The sequence below is a fragment of the Thamnophis sirtalis genome, unplaced genomic scaffold, assembly GCF_051295495.1.
Source record: "Thamnophis sirtalis isolate CommonGarterSnake01/CBP01778 unplaced genomic scaffold, rThaSir2_p1.2 scaffold_10, whole genome shotgun sequence".
NCBI lineage: Eukaryota > Metazoa > Chordata > Lepidosauria > Squamata > Natricidae > Thamnophis > Thamnophis sirtalis.
The window spans coordinates 45,915,471-45,938,325 of NW_028261390.1; the positions used below are offsets into that span (position 1 = coordinate 45,915,471).

At 37.1% G+C, this 22,855-nt stretch overlaps 1 protein-coding gene across 2 annotated transcripts in view; it reads right to left on the bottom strand.

Annotated features, from left to right (window-relative positions):
* The window catches only part of FAM149A (family with sequence similarity 149 member A), a 57,970-nt gene that overhangs the window by 13,921 nt on the left and 21,194 nt on the right, over nucleotides 1–22,855 (bottom strand). Inside the window, exons 1-9 of one of the 2 annotated variants that reach the window (XM_087724496.1) lie at nucleotides 16,816–17,042; nucleotides 14,347–14,457; nucleotides 12,027–12,159; nucleotides 7,782–7,924; nucleotides 7,421–7,546; nucleotides 5,842–6,006; nucleotides 4,446–4,636; nucleotides 2,694–2,842; nucleotides 32–129 (exon numbers count right to left, since the gene is read on the bottom strand). In XM_087724496.1, coding sequence (XP_087580622.1) covers nucleotides 32–129; nucleotides 2,694–2,842; nucleotides 4,446–4,636; nucleotides 5,842–6,006; nucleotides 7,421–7,546; nucleotides 7,782–7,924; nucleotides 12,027–12,159; nucleotides 14,347–14,457; nucleotides 16,816–16,910 — 1,211 coding nt within the window. In that variant the 5' untranslated portion in view covers nucleotides 16,911–17,042. Of the gene's footprint in view, nucleotides 1–31; nucleotides 130–2,693; nucleotides 2,843–4,445; nucleotides 4,637–5,841; nucleotides 6,007–7,420; nucleotides 7,547–7,781; nucleotides 7,925–12,026; nucleotides 12,160–14,346; nucleotides 14,458–16,815; nucleotides 17,043–22,855 lie in introns of those variants that run through there. The other variant, XM_087724495.1, reaches the window with a different exon arrangement.

Genomic DNA, 22,855 nt, shown 5'->3' on the forward strand with positions numbered 1-22,855 from the left:
GATATTATAAGGAGATCTTTATAAAACATACTTTTCAATGAAGCTTGAATGTCTCTGTTGAAGTGGTTTAGCTTGAATTGTCATGACACCATTTAAATTGCTATGTGAACTGCTGGAGAAACGATGGGCCTAAAGAAAATGACAGAAAAAAACAGAGATATGTCATTCAATGTCAGAATATAATTATTCCCTTAAATAATCTTAATATCATAAAAAAGAAAGAAGAAGAAACAAACCTCGCCCTCCCCAGAACTGAGCATGGGAATATTGTTGTCCAGTTTATTTTTAGCCTTATTTTCCCCCCAAATGTTAGAAACAACTATCAATCACTAGATAACTGCTGCCTTCGGCATTAAATTAACTATATGCAATGCAGCCTACTGAATTTTTTTAATTTCTAAAGAAAGCATATAGGACCCTGTTCTGGACTGAGTCCACTGCAAATAAAAATGGGAAATATAAAACTTCTTTAGCAGCATCTTTCTTTGTAAAAGCCTCATGCACTGTACATTGACTCAGGTGAATAAAATGTTTCATGTAACAGTTAAGAAATATTCAAGACTTTGGGAACAATTTTGTTTAGTATGATCTTTATTATCTCACCAGCTTATGCCAGACATGTTTTTATTTCTCTTTTAAATACGGTAATGTGAATTTTATCCCCTTGTTCAAAAAAACCCCAAACCCAATTGAAATTTGAGTTCTTATAGTTTTAAAAACTTATTTTAGTATTTATTACTTTCTAAGTATGTCACAGAACAAATGTAATAATTAAATTAATTAAAACATAATTACTGTATATGTTGTGTTGCATATTTACAAAATGGTATCAAGGAGCAGTTATGAAATTAAATTCAAGTTAAGAATGTGTGTGTGTGTGTGTGTATTGCAATTGTGCTGATAAATAAATAAAGGGAGACTAGTATAGATCTATTTCAAGCTATTTAGCTCTCATCAGCTAGCCATATCCTTACTGGGAATCGAACCTATGTAACAAGGCATATATTTGTATGCTGGTCTTGTATTCGGGTCTTTTCCCGTGTAAGATTGAGATTGTCTTGGTAATGTTTCGGCAAGGTCTCACTCGCCATCTTCAGGCTGGTGTTTTTGGCTTAAAGCATTGTCTGAGATGCCATCTTTCTATAAATCTTTGTGGGGGGGAGTGCTGGCTTTGTTTCAGTAAGTGGATTGATTGGCTGTGTGGTTGTATCATGATTGGTAGATTGGTGCTGATTGGTGCTGGCTGTGTGTCTGTTGTTTGTGTTGTAGCGGCCTGGGTGGTGGGTGGAGCTTGTTTGTTGACTAGGGCTGGTTTCCAGATGTCTGGTAGGCAGGAGGTATCGTCACGCTTATTCATGTTGTGGGGGTGTTTCTCTATTTCAATAGCTTCCATAATTATTCTCTTGCTGAAGTGTTCAGTTTTGGAGATTAATTTGGTTCCTTCAAATGAATTTCATGTCCTGTAGCTTTAAGCTGTTGGAAAAGGGAGGAAGTTTTTTCTTTTTTTCTTGTTGCGTTCTTGTGTTCTCCGATGTGTACATTTATTCTCTGTTCGTTTGTCCTATGTATGTTGCAGGGCAGATTTTGCATGATATTTCGTAGACTCCTTGGTTTTCTAGCTGGATTTTGTCTTTGGGGTTTCTTAAGATGTTGGCTATTTTTTGATCAGTGTTGAAGGCTGTCTTGATATTGTGTTTGTGGAGAATTTTGCTGATTTTATCTGTGGTGCCTTTGATGTAAGGGAGGAGGACATTGCCACTGTCCTGTTCTGTGTCTCAGTTCTTGGGGGGAGTCTCCCTTTGGATTAGGTTGGTAATTGTTTTTCTTTGGAATCTGTTGGAGATTAATGTTTGTGAGAGTGTGTAATTCAGTTTTCAGGTGGTCTTTGTCGGCTAGACATTTGGTTCTGGAGATGAGGGTCCTGGCTATAGAGTTGATCTGTGCAGGGTGTTGATGGGATTGTGCATTTAAGTAGCTGTTGGTGTGTGTGTTTTTCCGGTAGATGGTGTGTCCTATGAAGCCATTGTGGTTTTTGTAGATTAGGACGTCCAGAAAGGGAAGTTGGTTGTTTGCTTCTATTTCCATAGTGAATTGTATTTTGGGGTGTAGGCTGTTGAGATGTGTGTGGAAGTTGTCCAGTTTTTCTTTCCCATGTGCCCAAATCACAAAATTTGAAGAAACCAAATTAATCTCCAAAACTGAACACTTCAACAAGAGAATAATTATGGAAGCTATCGAAATAGAGAAACACCCCAACAACATGGATAAACATGACAATACCTGAAGATGGCAAGTGAGACCTCACCAAAAGGTTGCCAAGACAATCTCAATCTTACACAGGAAAAGACCCAAATACAACAAGACCAGCATACCTACACCTGTGAAAATCTCTAGCATGGCTTATTCATACATGCACATATTTTGAGTCTTAGACATGTTGCTACATTACCCTGGTTGAATATATTTTAATATTTTTCTTTTATTATAATATTGCAACCTACCACCTTGCTTAAAGGCCAAAAGAAAAAGAAAAAGAAAGAATGATCAGAAAAATTGTCCCAGGCTTAAGCACCCAAAGAACCATGGAGACAGAGGGAACAAAGAAAAAGAGGACATTCAACTGAATACATGAAGGATAAATTGTTCATTCTTAGCATGAAAAATTTTCATATTTTGATGAAAAGATATTTTACCTGGGATTGTCCAAAATGCAGACCAAAAGATCGAACCTCTGACCCTCTGCTTGGAGGAACACTTGATGTATCTACCATAGCACGGGAGGGTGGAATATGTGACAACTTATTTCCAGTAACTTTTGATTTCTCCATATGCTTGTCATTTTCTAGATCATTATTACATAAAAATAGTAAATATACATACATAAATCAGACAATATCAGAACCCCCTTAGTTTGCTTCAACTTCAGAAGCAATGCATTATTAATAATTATTAATAGTAATCTGTCATTTTCTCTACTCAGCTGTCAGGATAATACAATGCTTCTTCCTAAGGTGGCAGGTAGGTGGTTTTTCTGCGGGAACAGGCAGGAAACTGAAGCTATTCTGTCAACAGCACACCAACATTCTATGACTTCCATGGCTCAAGACTGGGAAGGTTGTTTTGTTTTTGTTCAGATAGAGGTGTTATATGCATGAAGAGGTTCAGATTTAAAGGAAATCTTAATCTCCTAATGGTTTTGATGAGCTATTAGGATGATAACTTGCTTATTTGATTATTTATTTTATTTTAAACAATTATATAGTCACCCATTTAAAAATCAACTCTAGATGGCTCCTAATCAAATATAAAAACCTAAATACATTAAAACATTAAAACCAACTAAAATTTGGCACCAAGTCATATATCCTCGCTGGGGGGGGGGAGAAATCAGGTCTTCAAAGTTTGATAGAAGGCCAGGAGAATCGAGACCTGCTCAACTTCAAGGAAGAAGAGTGTTCCATAGGATAGGGGCTGTCACAGAAAAGGAATATTGTTGACTGCTTTGGAACAATTTATTTCCAGCTAAACTAGTATTTTTAACTCAGCCTAGTAGATCCCTAGGGCAGAAATTAAAGACAGTTGACCCAATAGCAACTGAGGCATCCATCCTTTCTTTGGATTTCTTTCACAGAGTTCAAAGCAAGGATATGGTAAGATGACAGAGCCATCTGAAAGGCTAAAGCCCACATTAAGGTTTATGCTGAGACTCTCAAAGTGACAGCAACTGATTTTTGACATTGACATTGCCTCTTCTGCACACCCAAAAGAGCTATTTTAAGAGTTTTGTTATCAAGGACCTATTAAAATGGAAAGGGAAACTTCATTGCCTTCTGTGGCATGTCTGGTAGATGCCTGTAAACAGGATTGTTCACGTTTGTCTCAACTTTGGGTTTCTTGGTTATAACAGATCCTAGTTATCCATTAAATAGTAACTGCTATGGATAATTTTCATTCATCCAGCCTAAGGACATGGACAAAATTCTGGGTAAGATAAGACCAATCCAGTCATACGTGAATCTGGAGTGGGACAATTTGGCATGGCCAACTTGCCACAGCCATTTCGCCATAGCCATCTCACCACAGCCAACTCACTGTGGCCATTTCTCTCACCATTTCTCTCACCTCACCACAGCCAATTCACCCAACCAACTCGCCATGGGACAAAAATTGAAATAATGTCAAAGAAACAGTGGCAGATAAGTTATCCTGCATGGAATTGTCTGTGGCAAGTTGTCCCACAGTGAACTGGCCATGGTAAGATGGCCACAGCAGGTTGGCTGCAGCAAGGACAGAAGTTGGCCATGGTGAGTTGGCAACAACAACAAGTTGGCCATGGTGAGATGCCCATTGCAAGTTGTCCTAAACCCTCTTCACTCTTGTCCCTTCTGCCTGATTAAGTCAACCAGGTAGAATGGTTCAGCCTGTCTTTAAAATGTTCTACTTACCTATAATAGATGATTCCCAGTGTTTTCTTATTAATTCTTCCAGTATTTTAATTATATTTTTCCAGATTTGATCAAACACTTCAGCAGTCACAGCTTCTTGGATGCAGGAGTTGGGAGAAACAGGAGGAATGCCGTGTTTAATCTGTTTTGGGGTATATTGAGCATTCCTTTGCTCTAAACCTTCATCATCACTAATAAAAGAAGGAAATTAAATTTTTATTACTAAGCATTATTAATTATTAATAACAACCTGGTCAATTTAATCAAAGTCGCTTTTGATCAAAGTACTGTCCCACAGTATTATTTCAGAATTTGTCAGATTATAAATTATGATTTTACCACATTTAAATTCTACCAAGACTCAGCGGTAAATGCATGTGCACATAAAACCTGCATTTTATACACACAGGAAACATGATTCTCACAATTTGTACTGTACAAATTGGCCATCAGTATCCATCACTTAATCACATACTAAAAATATAGACAATATTGCAAAATATTCTTCCCTCATTTGATTTTGAATTAAATAAATCCAGGAGAATATTTCTACTTTTCAGAAGAACTGCTATATATACTGAAGAAGTAGTAAAATATTAATAACATAGTAGGATTAGCAGGCCTTTGAACTATGTTGCTGGAGAAGATTCCTGCAAGTCCCTTGTACTGCAAGGTGATCAAACCAGTCAGTCCTAGAGGAGAACAACCCTGACTGCTCTTTAAAAGGCAAGATCCTGAAGATGAAACTCAAATACTTTGGCCACCTAATGAGAAGGAAGGACTCACTGGAGAAGAGCCTAATGGCAGGAATGATTGAGGGCAAAAGAAGAAGGGGACATCAGAGTATGAGGTGGCTGGATGGAATCACTGAAACAGCCAGCGTGATCTTAAATGGACTCTGGGGGATGGTAGAGGGCAGGAAGGCCTGGAGGAACGTTGTCCATGGGGTCGCGATGGGCCAGACATGCGACTAACAACAACAAAGGATTAGTATTTTATGTATTTCATATATTCTCAGCAATTTTCAAGATTTTATAGTAAAGGTTCATGTTCTTTTGCCTAATTGACCAATTCCAATAAAACTAAGAAAAGCATGCATTATTGATATTAAAGTCTTCAACAGCTTAATTGCTTGGGCATCAAACACAAAAGTGATTGGTAGAGCTTTTTAACATTGCTTTGCTCATGCAAACAATCTATTGGAAAAATAAGCTTTTTAATTTCTTGACAGTCACTGATTTAAAGACAAAATAATTTTGTCTGCAATTTTCTGCTACCAAAGATGCTGCTTAGAGATACAAGCAAAGATAAGTATATGTAGATGACTTCAAAGAAAGTCTGATTTTTCCTTAGTCATAATTATTTCTCAGGAAAGCTATTAAAACTGAACATTTACATTTCTTTCTTGTCAAATGCAAGATATTCTTCCATTTTTCCTTCTGCATCATAAATTTCTTCCTCCAAGAATGAATATCCAGGTGCATCAGGTAAAGAAATCTCTGATAATTCAGAGCTGAATGATTTGTGCACTGGTACCAGTTTTGATCCCGAGATGCATAACCTAAATTATGGTACACAAATGAAAAAAAATAATGCTATTTTTTTAGGAGTAATACTATAAGCTATTAGGGTAACTTATTAAAATTTCCAAGCATAATACACAGAAAAAAACAATTTATATCAACAAAAAAATAAGAATAAAACTTCTCATAAAGTAAAATTCTAATGAAGAATTAGCCTCTTACAGCCTTTAATGTGCTTTAAATATCTTACAGAACTTGCCTCATCTGTACTCAGATGTTTTCCAATTATATTATTACAGATGCTAACTTACAATTTTGATAGGCATCTCTAACACATTTCTGATTATTCTTTGGTGCAGTGGTGGGTTGCAGGCGGTATGCCCCGGGCATACCGGTACCTGCTGGGAGCACCGGGTACCGTTCCAGTACGGTGCTCCAGAGGGCCCACTCGCTTGGCCAAGCTCCCTACCTGTATTTGAGCTCTTCAAATACAGGTAGGGAGCTGAGCAACTGGAGCGTTGTGGAGGTGTCGCAAAGGTAAGGACGTGTGTGTTGCACGCGTGCATGTGGGGGACATCGGGCCCCATTGCACCGTACTGGTTGCAACAGGATCCAGAACCCATCACTGCTTTGGTGGTAAGTATCATGACACACCTCATACTACTACTGTAGCTGGCAAAATGCTGCATCATGGGGCAACAATTTTGGAAACAAGGTACCTCAAAAGGGCTTGCTTACAGAATGTGTCCATATTCTGGAACCCGTGACTCCCATGGAATTGAAATTTGGCAAATTTGTAAAACTTTTTATGAAAGCTTTTTATGACATAATACAAAATGTTATAAACACTTTCTGATGTTTGACTATGCTGTACAGTTCAACATGGGGTATTTTAAAGGTAGAAGCATCTCTGAATGTTTTCCTAAATTTTCAAGAACCTTTCCAATGAAGGAAGTACATTGCAAACTCTGCCATTGTTAAAAAGCATTGAAGAATCTGGTAAGAAAATTACCTCTACCCCAAGGCTCTGCTGAAGGTTGTAAAGGGAGATGAAACAGTATTTGGCTACGTTATATGTGAAAAGAAGAATGACCCAACGGATCATGGGTTGTCTAATTCTCCTGTTCAATCATATAACCCTGACTTCAACAAAATATAAACCTAACAATATAATATGCATAACAATCAGTAGCAAGTTTCAACAGCTATTTCATTTCTTGCAAATTCTGTTACGTTGTCCCATGCAATATTTCTAAAATTTAATTACTGTTTAATCTATTTTAAAAGTACTTCCCCATTATTAAAAAATAACTTAGTGCATGAAATACCAATATGCTGCTTCTGTTCAGTTGAATATGGTTAATACATTGGGAGTACCAAATACATCATAATCTTAAAATGTCAATCATATATGTCAATGAATAAATATCTATTAAATTGATGACAACATACTCTCTCATACTGGTGTTGATTTCACTCAAACTAGGTACAGATTTCGAATACACAGAACTAGAACTTCTGCTCTGATAATGCTGAAAACCTTCATCTTTTGGAAAAAGAAGCTGTTTTCCCAAAATCCTGTAAAAAAAATGATAATGAAATAAGGAAATTGAATATAGGCAGAACAGTTCAATTCAACTTGATATAAGACCAGAAACATAGAACCAGCAGTCAGCGGCAGCTACTGTGATTCAAACAATAAGAGACTTGTAATTTAAGTGCAAAAAGGCAAGTTAATATTGAGTAAAAAATATATGCAGAAAATAAAATATAATGCAGGGACTCAGATAAAATAAATTTTATATAGACTTGCCTTAGGTGAAGTGATCTATTTGTCCAGTCTTTGCATTCTGTCTTTAGAGTCTCAGTTTGGGAGCTCACTTTTCCTTCAAACAGCATTTCATCCACATCCCAAAACAACTGATGCACTCTCTGGGTGTTGGCTTTATCAAACTCCTGTAGATTTTAAAATCAAGATTCTCAAACACTGTTTCCACATAGCTTTGTAGCTAAATAAAATTGCAGTAGTGTATTGGCCAGTGATCAGCCTGATTCTAGCCTGAATCCAGCAGCTTTAAGATGAAGATACAGTATTTGTTATCCTGAATTCATCTAAGGAGTGTTTTGTATTGCAACCCCTTTCATATCCACTCAATCCATCTGGGCATCACCCAGTGTAGGTAGTGCAGATAGGGAAAGGAAAAAAACACACAAATACAGCAAACGGGAATAAAGAAACAGAAATAACAACAGGAAGGAAAGAAACTTAAGAGAAAATCCCTTTGGGACACAAGAAACCAAAGACTAGGCTAAATTAGAGAAAGAAACAGAACATTCCTTGAATTCATTCAAATTTCTTTAACAGAAATGACCATCGGTGGAATCTTCTGTATAGTGAAATACAGGTAGTCCTCTTTTAGTGGTCGATAAGCAAACCATGACTGTGCATACAAACTTCAGCTTTCCTTTGCTTTACAAAACTGCTGTACGTGTGAGGACTAGTTTTAAAGTCATTTTTTTCAGCACTGTCATAACTACAAACTTATACTAAATGAGGCAAGGACTTATACTATATAAACAAGGACTATTTATTACATGTTGTGTCAGTGTATGTGATTCTGTTTCTGCTCCCTTCCCTTTACACTGAGTTTGTTTCTTGTGCACTGGAAAACAAGCAGCATTTTCTCTGCTCTGAGTCAGATGACCTAACAGAAGCGTGAGCTGGGACTCAGCAGCCCTCTGAGCCAATGCCCCTATTGCGCCTCCTATAGAAATGCATTGGGGTGATTTCTTCTGTTTTTCGAATTACACCAAGACAGAACTCGCCTTTTTTTAAGCTTCCTCTCATCATATTAAATTTGGTCCCATTTTTCAAAGTTATGCTACTGACAGATAGGCAGATACCGAAAATAAATTACATAGGCTGCATTACTATTACTACTAGTATTCTCATCGTTCCTCCCACCCATCTCCTCCCACTTATGACTGCAGGACTGTAACTTGTTGTTTGCATCCTTACGATTTATTATTGACTGTTTCCTGATCGCTTATTTGTACCCTATGACTATCATTAAGTGTTGTACCTTATGATTCTTGACAAATGTATCTTGTCTTTTATGTACATTGAGAGAATATATTATGTACTAATACAGATGGATTCGGAAACAGAACTAGTTAAAGATTGTATGATAAAGTGGGCTCAAAATATTGAAGAACCAATAATGTTGGATACATGGGAAAGAATATGGGTAAGAAATGTGAAGTTCACACAAGCACAAAATCTGAGAGAAATTTTTTATAAGATGTTTTATAGATGGCATTTAGATCCTAAAAAATTGGCTTCTATGTACCCGAATGTACAGCCTAAATGTTGGAGATGTGGTTCTCTCGATGCTACATATTTTCATATATGGTGGACTTGTCAAAAGGTTAAGGCATTTTGGATAAAAATGTGGTGGATTATGCAAAATATTTTTAAAAGAAGGATAAAGTTTACTCCGCAGTTATTTTTATTAGGTATATGTACTGAATTTACAGCAGTAGAGACTAATTTGGTTCTGCACTTAATAACGGCAGCAAGACTGTTGGTGGCACAATACTGGAAGAAGGAAGACTTGCCTACAACTCAAGAGTGGACATTGAAAGTCACAAACCTAGCCGAGATGGCTAAAATATCGGCATATCTTAAAGACGATTCAAATGAGAGATACAAACGAGACTGGAAAAAATGGACTATATACAAAACAAATACGGGACTAAGAAATTACAGATAGCCTATGCTTAAGATTAGGAATAATCTAAACTGCTTAAAGTTAGTGCAACAGGAAGAAGCTGAGTTTAATGCAGAGATGTTATTAACTTCTTTTTTTATTTCCTTTGTCTTAATATATTTTAGACTGAATTTGTTAAAAACCTATACTGTGTACGGGCTCTGGGAAGTCGGGGGGGGAAGGGAGGTGGGGTGTTAGGGGGGAGGGGGATATAGTATGTGTTAGATTTTATAGTAACGCGATTGCACTTGTATACTGTTGCTCTTTAATTTCACTGTAAAAATAGGACAAGCTGAATATATTAATAGATAGTAGAAATACACCGAAGGGAGGAGTAGAGGGCTAGAAGAAAGAGGGGTAGAGAGGGTGGGAGAGAGGACGGGAGGGAGGGTGAGAAGGAAGGGAGGGAGTGTACTGGGAGAGAGGAGTGATAGAGGGGGAGGGGAAGTAGGGTAGAGGGGAATGTTGGAGGGAAGAAGGAAAGTTGGAGGGGCGCGAAAGAAAGGGTGTATGGAGGGTCGAAGTGGTACATTGGGTTTGTATTTTGGGGGGTATTGTTGACAAGAGGAATGGCTGTGTTTATTGTTTAATGTTATATGGCCCCGGTTATGCACAGTATATATGTGACTGTATGAAATGAAAATAGAAAATAAAAACACATTTACAAGGGGAAAAAAAGAGAGAGAAAAGACAAATTCCTTCTGTGTCCAATCACACTTGGCCAATAAAGAATTCTATTCTATTCTATAATTTATTTCCAGCAATCCATTGGGTTGGGAATTAGAGGTAAATAACAGAATGAAAGTTAGATTATGTAACACAGAATAGGAACAACAATCCATTTAGGAAATGAACAAGGCCTCAAATATGCAAATAGTTTTAGAAAAAGTATACCAAAACATCAGCAAAGAAGAAGAGGAAATGAAGGAAATGAGGAGAACAAAAAGCAAAAAAAAAAAAAAAAAAAATCCTACCTAAAAGGACATTCATGGAAGAATTCAGTGGGTGGCATTTTTCTGTCAAAATTAGAAACAAACTGACTTCAAATATCAGTTGCTGAAATGAGAGCAGGAAAAAAATATTGCTTTTGTGTTCTGCATATAGGTTTCTACAAATTGGCCTTGCTGACAAAATGGTTTGGTTGGGTCTCAGCTATTATGAGCGTTTCCTTTCCTATAGCGCTAAAATAGGAAGGACGGAAGGAAGGAAGGAAGGAAGGAAGGAAGTAGAAAAAGGGTGACCAAAGGAAATGCATGCACAAGATTAGTGAGATTAACCAGAAGCAGAAAAAGATATATACAGTATTAAATGAGAAAAACTGGTGACATGAATCAGATGAAAGAGAATGAGAAACGTGCTTAGACAAAGACAGAAAGAATGGAATGAAGTTTGAGTAAATTCAGAAGGAACGCAGGACTTGTAAAGAACAGGAGTTATTTAACCAACATGTGCTGCAGAACAGAAGCTACATGGAAAGAGCTTTTCATCATTGACAATTATGTTTAAAAAAGCAGAATTAGGGCAACAAGCAACAGCATTATCTAAGAGGAATAATATCAGAAGAATTTATATTCACTAGCAATAATGATTAAAAACAAGGTAATCTTAAAATCAGAAATAATTAGAAAAAATAAAGAACAGCTGAGAAAAAGAATGTCTAACTCATAGTTTAGTCCAAGAAGCTCAAACAAGCATAGGACATGTGCACTCTTCTCAAAGTTTGCTTATCATCCTGACTTTAATACAGATAGTCCTTGCTTAAGAATCCTAATTAGGACAGACAACTTTGTCACTAAGTGAAATGTCATTGTCATTGATGGCTTTCTAGGGTGATCATCCTGTTGGCTAAAGTGGGACGAGAACTCAGGGTCTCCTGGTTTCTAGCCTGGTGCCTTAACCACTATAGCAAATTGCCTCTCGTAATGTTGGTTAACAACCTAGATCTTTTACCTGGAACAAATTGTGATTTCAAAACTACTCATAAATTAACCAATATTTAGCTACTCAGAGGCCTTCAAACTTGGCAGCTTTAAGACTTGTGGACTTCAACTGGTCCACATGTCTTAAAGTTGTCAAGTTTGGGGACCCTTGAGCTAGACTTTGTCAATTAAACTTCAAATGAACCAGAATTAATGTACCAAAATTGAAAGTAAGAAGAGATAAGACTGTGAATCTATCTAAAAAAAAATTAAGTTTTATTCAAACAAATATTAAACTCCACTGTTACCAGAAATCACCATATTTTAAAACACATTTTATACCAATTTTACTAATGAAGATTGACCTACATCATCGCCCCAGGAGTAAACAGAGCTTCTTTCCGTAGATGGGCCAGTGGTGTAGCTCTGTATCCCTGACCAAGAGTTATTCAAATCTGTGGGTGTTGTTTGTCCGCTTGGTGAAAGTGAGGAAACAGAAGCCCTATTGATAGAAACAAAAATCAAATGCAATGTTGTGGATTAATAAAACATGACTGGGAGATCCCAAGGCAGTAAACTATTAATAATCAATCTGCATCTACTAACTAGTGTAGCAAATACAGATGTCACTGGCTTGCATGGCAGGAAAGCAATGACTATTTCATTGGAGAGTGAAATATATATTTGCATATTCATTTCCATATGCAAACCTCACTGACAAATTTGTTGTAAAGGAACACATTTACATAAGTCTTACAATTAATTGCTCTCCCTGGAGCATCTCTCCAGGGCACCTATGGTGGAAGAAGAGCAGATTTCCATTACACTACTTCTACTCCCTGAGACGTGCATTTTATAATTATGTAAACGATGCCATTGTTTTCCTCACCATGGATGCTTGGGAATTTTATAAGTTGTTATAATTTTATTTTATTTTCATATTTTAAAGCCATGTAGAGCCATGATTCTATAAAAGAAATAAAAAATTAAAAGTAAGTACTTTTTGCTCTTGTAACAGATTTTGATATTGTGTACTTGGATTTAAATTCAACAGTCTGTATGCCTATCTAAGTAGTTATGTGTTGCAGTCTTGGGAATACAATTAGCAAAATTAATGGAACTTCTAAGCAGTAGATAGGGAGGGAGGTATCTATTTATCCTTTTAGCGGTTTAATAAAACATTTTCTGGTATCAATATCTTCCAAAGCAGTCTTTCATATGTAAATAAAGTTTTTCAGGTCTCTCTTGGATCTACCTTGATTCTTGATGGACAAGTTTGTATTACTTTCTTGGCAGTAATTTCAAAGTGTTTAAGCCACCAGGATAGTTTTTTAACCTTTTAACTCAGTCTACAGGAAGTTTGGCTAGGGACTGCCATGTCTGTCAGCAACCACAGGTGTAGAATTTTGTGGCATGTTAAAAGCTGCTAAATTCATTCAGGTGTAGGCACACATACATATTCAGGACAGAAAAGAAAACAAATTAAGGTAAGGTCACAAGTGCACAAGATGTTAATATGCAATTGCTATTAAAGTAACAGAACCTGTTACTTACAGGACTGTTACAGGAGGAAATCTGACATTATAATTGCATCTTTCTTTCCTTTTATCTAGTTGTGTCTGGAGGTGGAGGACACAGCATGAGCAGGATAGTGAAAGTGGCTTTAAGATCCAAGCCCAGCAATTTGTACAGTACATCAAGATCACATACATATAGAAAATGACAAGTATCCACCGCTTTGTTCAACCCCCCCCCCCCTCATTCCTACAGGGATGCTAATGCTTGTCTTTACTGAAGAAATAAATATTAAGTGTGTTTCTTCAAATATCCATAGTAAAATGGTCTCTTGATTCCAAAACCAATTCCAGGCCTCCAAAATACACTGTTCATGCTACTATGGATATACTAGCAAGACCCTTTTGGGGGGAAGTTTCCTTTTAAGATCATTTAAGTGCTAACTATATGGTGTTTCAGGCAAACATTTTTCATGCACTAACCACCTGAATCTGGAACCATCTCATGCAAAGCACAGGCCAGTGATAGAGAACCTTTTCATCACCGAGCACCAAGGTCATGCAGGAATATTGCACGCACACGCTCATTGGGGCCATGCTCTGGAGCAGCCAAACTTCCAGGTTATGTCACAAATGCGCACCCGGGAATCAGCTGCCCGGCACGTGTGCGCACACCAGTTTTTGGCACTGCCATACATGCAAAGGATAGCTGATCATCATGCACGCATGTGCACCAGAAACCTGGAAAATAAACAGGCAAGGCAGCACATGCTGGGTGACATGGCTTTGCTTGCCACTTTGGGCACATGTGCCATAGATTCGCCATCACAGGCAAACCCAGAACAACCATCTCTACTACATATCAAATCCAAGCAATATTTCAATACTGTATGTATTTCAAGTCACAGGAAGGAAATCATCCTTTTAGAGCTTGTGGCTTTTTAATTTCCAGATAAGCCAAACTATGAATTACTTTAAAGATGTTACACTGTTGAAAATTGCCATGCTAGATAGAAAGTGGAATGGGGAAGCAGAGAATGTTGAAGTGTTGTGCTCTTTGAAATAAAGTATGTCTTCTCATATCAACTTATTCTATGCATCTATTCACTTTTTAACAATAAAATAAGATAAATATTGAATAAATACTTATTGCAATTTCAGAAATTAATACATACAAGGAATAGCTGTCAATTGCTTCTTGTACACTTTTTGTAAAAGGCGCTGGAAGGCAATATTCATTCTTTGCTTGGAAATGATGGTCTACAAGTCCTTTTGACAGCCCTTTTCTGAAAGAATGAGAGGAAATTAATTCTAATTTAGGTCTTTTCATTCATAAGTTCACAATGTACATTTCCTTTTACAGTTGATGAACACTATTATCAACATATTGATGATATCTCACCCCACGGTGACAGATGATCTCACCCATTTTGTGTAGATGTTAAACAGGAGCAGAAAAAGCACTGACCCTTGAAGGACCCAGCATACCAGGGATCGAGGGTCAGATCTCTTGCTCCAGAGTTCATTCTTTGTCTTCCACCAGCAACATTCTAGACATCACTTGATTTGTTTCATCTCTCTCAGTTCTTCTGTATATAATATAGGACTTGATGAGATCCATGGGTTGAGAGAGATTACTTATCTAATTATATCTAAAACTTCAGCCACACTCCTATTCCAGGTGAAACTAAGGTTTTAGCAGGTCTATGCAGCAGATCTTATATATAGTTATAATCCTTGGCTCCCTCTGAAACCCATTGAGGTCCATCAGTCATTGAGGGCAGAACAATTAATAGGTCTCACCTCTCTGCAGAGGGGCACAGCCCTAGAGAAGTTCATAGCTATCAGATTGTGATAGGATTGTGCAAGGGGACCAGGGATAAGTCAATCAATTCCAGATCACAAAGGCACTGCTTTGACAAGAAGACCAAATCAGATGGGCGATCATTACTTCTAGTCTAGATGATTTAGGACAGGCCCATGGAAGTCATGGCTTCCATAAAGCCATGAGTTACTATACCTCCCAAGTAAGGCAGAGTGAAGTCCCCTGAACCATTAATCAGGAGCTCCAACACCAACTCTGCAGGAAATGCTAGGTGCTCAGACAGAGAGGCTGTTGCACAGCAGGATGGCTGGTACAATAGCAGAAGTCCTGACTAGTCCCTTGGGTCTACCCTACCCTAAGGAAAAGGGGCTCATAATGGGTCACTTATGGATAACATTATGGCACATAACACATAACATTGCAGCATATAACATTAAAACAATAATAGTATGGATTGTTTTTTTAATTATGTAATATTTTGAGCATTCACAAACAGTATAGATATGCTAAATTATCAAAACCAAGTAAACTTACTGTTCATTATGCCATAATGCTTAGCCAACTTATTTTTGAAGGCGATAAAAGTAAATAATTACTGTATTACATACACCTTACCCCTGCCCCTCAAAATCACGGAATTGGGTTAGAAAAAGATATACAAAGTACCCACTTTGGGGATCTACTTTTCTTTTATAATTACAAGATGCACGAGTATAAAGAATGGAGTAGCAGCCAACATCACATCCTTAAAGACAAGCTATATAAATTTACTATGCACAATTTGTAGAATTAATTTCTCTCCAGAACCTATGGCATGGCAATTCTAATAAATCTGAGATTGGCCTTCATGCAGGAAGGCTATAATTCTAATTCTCCCAATATATCTAAATTTTTGTTCTGTAGCTCATCTACGTGAGTGCTATGCCTATATATAAATTAACAAATCTGGTAATATTCTTAAAGGGCAGTTATATTTAACATTTGGTGCTGAATAATACACAAAAATAAAAAAATACGTTACCATTTAGATAAACATCTGTGAAGTACAAGTTGTATATTTACCATGGCCCACAAAATTGTTACTAAGTAACCTATTCTTCCAGAGGACATGTTAAGGGAAAAAATATATACTACTTCCTTATCAAATCACAGCATTAAATTCTTCTAAGGAATATGTTCTCTTGTATTAAAACTGTATATTGATTATCACAATACACAATACAGTATATAAAAAGTCTTAACATTTTTAACCAAACTCAAAGGTTTTTCCATCTTTTTCTAGACAGATTGGCTTGTACACTGTTTACATCATAAGGTGTTTTCTTACAATTTGTTCTTAGAATATTTGGCCTGAATAAATGGTCAATGAGGCAATGAACCTGAGCCTTGTCCTTAAAAACTCTTCATGAAAAAATAAATGCAAAATGTCACCTAAAGCAAACTATTTTGTCTTTAGACTTTCCATGTGCATATTGAAATCCCTCTTGTTTGCAGTGTATTAACTCACACCTTCAGAATTGTGCTGTGATATTTAGCTCATTACAGCAAATGCATTGTTCACAAGCAAGCAGCCACCAACATAATATCTGAGCCACAACCTCAGAAAGTACCACATGATGTATCCGGAGAAGCTTGCTTGCTTAACCCTCCCTTCCCAAAAGGATGGAGCATACAGGAACTGAAACGAAATGCTGCAAATATATGCCGATAGGAGAACGATCAAACTGTAAAATATGCACAAATGAATTCACATACATGTATGCATGCATCCACACCCATCTTGAACTAACACACTGCATCCTCGCCCCTCCTGACTTACCCTATGACAATCAGTTCTGGCTCCGTCTCTTGCTGATGGGAGCTAGCAGCATCAGGCAGGCTGCAGGGGCATCGTACCCCACTAGCAAAGTGCATGAAAAACACAGCTCAAGAAGCCCCTCCTCCTCCTTCCTTTGAACAAACTCGGCTCTCTCTGTCTCACTCTGGCTTATTCCCAAAGAATCCTTTCTTTTCTGCATGTGTTCGTCTGTCTCCTTCCCAAAGAGAGACTAGCAAATATGCACGCATGCCAATGCCTTAAAGTGTGTGATGTGGGCGTGCAAATGAGAGGAGGAGGAGAAAGAAGGAATGGCTGCAGTTTTAAGCTTTCCACAGTGTCTTCTACGGTTCTGCTTCTTCATATATTCTCCCCCAGAATTCTTTTCAAGACATGCTTACCAGATAAAAACACATCTTTGAAAGATTCCAAAACAGTCAAAATCAAAGGGAATGAGCAACGGAAAATAGATCTACACATTTCAACGTGGCATTTGAAATCTTACATTTCTGCAAAAAAAAAAAAAAAGATTGATTTCTATGTTTCTAAGAATATTATCTGCTCTTTTGCTATAATGGTCAGGTAGCTTATTTTGAAAATGAGGAAGGCTGTCTCACATTTCCAGTTTTCATTAAAATTCATACCCCCCTTTCTCTACCCCTCCCACAAAATGTTTTTATAGAACACACACACACTTCTATATATTTATGATTAATTGGTGATTAGGTTAGCATGGGAGCCTTTATACCATATATCAAGAGAGGAAATAAATTAAATGGTCTGGGGATTATTTTATGTTCATTCTTATGTCCTGCTAAACTGAAGCCCAAAGTTGTCCTACTGATCATTTTTAGAGGAGATGACCTCACACGACAGCCCTTTTTTCATCCCCAGCCTACCTTGGAAATAGCTTCAATTCATCCTTAGCTGTTTCATTTTTAAATTAAATTGTTTTGACTTCTTTCAACATGGGTCTTAGCATATAAATATTCTATGATATATCCTTCCCACCTCCCCCCTGGTCATTGGAACTGTTAATCATCACTTGGGGCACAATAAACACTGGACATTTGGTTTGTGAGGAAGCCTCTGCCTATGTAATGTCTGAACCAGGAGTCACAAATGGCATATGGGCATTACAGCATTCCTTATAGAGAGCCAATTTGGTCTAGAGGTTAAGTCCAGGCTTAGGAACGGGAGATTCTGAATTCAAGTCTCATCTTACTCACAAAAGCCAGCTGGGTAAATTGAGACAGTCACTCACTCTCTCTCAGCCCAACCTACTTCACAGGGTTGTTGTTTCTGTGGGGAAATGAGTAGCTGGATATGTTTACTGCCTTGTGTTATAAGGGGGAGATACAAATAAATAAATAAAAATAACATTCTTTATATCCAGTGGCATACAGATTATTACATTTGTTATTAAATGTGTCCAGTCATTTTTCAAAAGGCTGATAGATCTGTCTGTTTAAAAAAAATTAAAAGGCAGTAAGTTGATCGCTGATATAAGCTGGATAAGATCTGATTCTGTGCTAAATAAGGGCATTACAGATTTTCTGCTGACAAGGCCTTCTGCATGGTTCTGCTTTCTATTCTTTTTATGACTTGGAAGGAAGGTCATGCTTTGAGGTGCTGCCAATTGTGCATATTCCATGAGATGCTTTGAGGTTCTGCACTTAATTCATTTTAAAAAATTGGTGAGCTGGGGTGAAATTGGCAAGAATTCAGCCAGTTTCCCTTCTAGGATTAGTACATCTATATCATACACAGTTTCATTTGTTGGCATCCTGTTTAAGAAATAGGTTATAAAATATATGCAAAATATCTCAATGTCAGTTATGTGATCTGAATACATTCATACTAGCAGATTGCAAATGTGAAATACTAATTTGGTGTTGTTTTTGGTACAACTGCACATATACTTCATCACAATGGTGAAAGACAGTATACAAATGACAGTTTTTCCATGCTGCATTTTGTACCCAATATGGACATTTTCTTTTTTTAAAATATTTTTTTTATTTTTAACGTTCAAAACAAACACAACACATCCTTCTTTACATAATGTAGAGAGTGTATCAGTTGGTTACAAAAAGACTTTTGTGCATCTCTTCCACAGTCAACAAACATAATTCATATTAACTCAAGTATTTTAACTCAGATATTTATACATGTTACCATCATCATACCTCCAATTTCATTTGACTATAATTGTTTAAACGTCCTTCATCATAAAATATACCAAGATTTAATACATAACCACGTACTGGCATTTCATTTACTATTTCTAAAATCCTTCATTAACACTGAATCCTTATGTCCTATTCTAGCTAAACATCCATAATATTTAATAACAAAATTTTCTAATCCTCCTTTCCAAATCACTGTTTACAATTTACATAGTTTCCTTATGTTGTACCCATACTTAGAATACGTTGCTATCCTTATCCCTCCTTTATTTAACTATATCCTGTATCATAACATTTTCCCCCTAATAATCAAGACTTTAACTGTATCTAATTTAGTTCTTTATATATAATCCAAAAGGATTTCTAATCTTCCTTTCATGGGTACCATTCAATATTTATATCCAATTATTACTTATCATAACACCACACATTGTATACATTAGTAACATTATCAATTATTTATTTAACTATATCTATTGTCACTAAATTTCACTAAGTTTATCTAGTTTTAAATTGTGCTCTTCCATCTACCAACCTGTATCTTTCCAGTAGCAAAACAGTCTCATATCTTCTGCCATTTGTGGTGTCAGTCCTCTAATAATCTCTTAATCAACTTTGAATGGATTCCTCTTAGCAACTCCTTGCTTATAAAATCTCTCATATAATTTCAATGCCCTTCTTATGTTTCCTTAATCAGCTTATCTTTCATTGTCAGTAGTATTATCAATGATATTGCTAATAAAATTTCTCTCTTTAAATCCATAAATTCTTTTGTTTTTTCTTCTTCTGTCTCTTGCCATCTGGGGTAGATTCCCCCCCCCCATTTAGTTCCTCTTTCAGTATTCCACTCTTTCCATTTTCAGAAACAAACCAATTACCATGAATATCAGCAAATTTAATTTCTTTATATTCATTTTCCTCTTCGATTGTTAGGGTTTTAACCAACACTTTTTCCACTTGATAAACATCCTCAATTTCTTCATCATATTTTGCTGTTAGATACTCTAAGTCTTCCAGTTTCTTCTCTATCCTCTCATATCTATTTGATAATTTCTGTATTTCTGAGAATAACTTTTGCAGACTTAAAGTTTTTTTTCTGCTGTTGAAATTGTGCCATTATCTCCAGATAACAAACACTGCTGCTCTAGCTTGGAAGATCAATAAGATTCACAATAACATTTTATTTTCACTTTCCTCTTGTTAAAGATATACTTCAGAGGGACATCTGAATGCTTTTCTTCTTAGTATTAGTATTAGTATTTAATAAATTTATAGGCCGCCCAATCCCAAAGGACTTTTATCACTCTCTATAAACAAGCAACAAGACCTTGGAGTGCCAAGCCAGGATAATCAGTGAGAAAAACAAGAGTGTTTCATTTCCAATACACAAACCTTCCAGCCTCTGAGTAGCAGTGTTATTGTTGCAATTTTCTGTTTCTTTTTGTATCTTTTTTGTATTTCAAGTTAAAAAAAAAAAGTCCGATTCTTGAATGAAGGTAGAAGAACATCCCCAGTAATGAAAGAGGAGAATTTTAGTCCATAGGTTATAAAGAATAATAAAAGAAAAAAAAAGAAGAAAACTTAATCTATTCGTTTTTAAAGGCTTGCATAAATTCCATCCATGAAGATAGCATTTAAAAAGTAAGATAACCCACTGCCCAAAACCATTCCAAATTTAATTCTTCCGCTTATTTCTTCTGTTCTCCAATTTAAATTTCTCTTTCCGTATCCTTCCATTTTGGAGCCGCCCCAACTTCATCAGCCTTAGCTGGATTTTTTGTCGCCGGCTTGAAGAACTTCTCTTGCATCGATCAAGGACTTTGCAATGTCCCTGAGATCAGCAAGACCTATTCTTCCTGTTCACCGTCTCTGCGGGACGGTTTAGGTCCGATTGGACCACCCAGTGGCAAAACTATCAGCTGCGGTCTCAGAACATTGAGACCGCACATCCGTCAATATGGACATTTTCAATGTCGTTGTCAATGGAGCTGGCATGGATAGTCTGAATTCTAGGCAGAAGAGTCACTTGGTAAGAAACTCTCTATTTTAACATAACCAGCTGGACATGGGAAATACTCAATACTGCCATCTGCCATCATCATGTACATCCACAGGATAATAGATGCAGAGTATAGTTCCATAACACAGTAGGAACTATAGTTAACCAATAGCCTCTCAGGATCAGGAGTTGCATCAATCCAGCCCAGCAGCCAAGAAGGCTGCATAATACAGAAGATCTCCCCTCTGCTTCTTCTAGAAATGGTGGATTCGGCTGCCACAGAGCTTTATTAAACCTACATAGTGTTTGACCTTTATTTGTCTTGCATTGTAGACATTTCAATGACTTATATTTAAGCAGAAGAACCAGAAACTGGAACATGATGAAAAGAAAAACCTCAGCTATATACTCACTTTTATAGTTCCTGAGTTGACCAAAGCCCAAATTATGTATTTATTATTTTATTTATTTGTTCATTTGTTCAATTTTTATGGCCACCCATTTCAGTCAATGACTCCAGACAGCTTACATTTCAAAAACTATACTGCAGTTAAAATATTTAAAACATTTTAAAACAATAAAAATAGTAAGACCAATAAAAACAGTAAGCATATCCAAATTAAATATGCATAGGATACCTGGCCAGTTAGCAATATAGCCAGGAAATAGGGTGCTTAACACATGCAGTGGTCAAGACTCAGGAACCTAGCCAGGTTTTTAGGACCCTACAAAAGGCTAACAGAGTTGAGGCCATTCTGGTCTCTGAAGGGAGGATGTTCCGCACAACAGGGCCCACAGCAGAAAATCTCATCTTCTAGGCTCCAGTAGGCAACATTCTTTGGCTGAAGAGATATGCAGCATCTGTAACTGAATGGGTAGAGGCTCTTGAAAAAGGTGATCCTTCAGGGACAGTCCTATGAAGAACATGTTACAATAATCTGAAGTGGAGGTTACAAGGCCGTGAGTTACTGTAAGCAGGGCTTCCTGATCCAAAGGTGTGCAAAGCCCTCCTAGCCTGTTTGAGCAGATGCAAGGAGCGCAGGAAGACCTCCAGATTGTGCCCTAAGTCTGTTTGGGAAAGTTCAACCCCATCCAGACCCAGAAATGGAGAATCCTTTTCTCCAGTGACTTCAAATACCCACAGCCATTTTGTCTTGCTAGGGTTGAATCAAACCCAGTTCCCAATAGCCTCCAGGGGGACTGGGATAGGATGTCCACAGCATCATTCAAGGGGTCTCATTGTTACCTGTTTTTATTGCAAACCCCCAAAATTATAGGGTTAGTATAAAAGAAAGTATTACATAAAATAAGGTTTCATTGGATAACAATCCTTGGAAGCAATCTCTCCCCAATCCCCATATTTTATAGCTCCAATGTGGTTTCTTGATTTGAAGATGTTATGCCTGAAGAATGAATGTGTGTCCTTTTACATTTTGGAAGAATATGGTCAATTAGTGTTTTGCAAACTTGCAATTTTCAGATGTATGGACTTCAGCTTCCAGAATTCTCCAGCCAGCCTTTGTCCACACACGTTAAAGTTGCCAAGTTTAAAAACAATCTAGAAAGGTTAATAGGGACAAATTCAATCTCCATGGTGGGTGGGTGGGTACGAACACACACAGACACACACACACCCCACACAAACAGAGGAGAGAGACACACACATTTACTTGAAAGCCTGAACCTGATTTTAAAGCAACCTCTTTTCTTCTTTACCACGTGTTTAGCTATGCTGGAATGACCAGCCCTTTTTAAAGATTAGCATGACCCCTACCTTGGCTGGATTAAGGAAGCTAAAATATAGTCAGACTTGGTTGGTATTTACATGGGAGAGAACTAGGAAATCTTTGGGTTA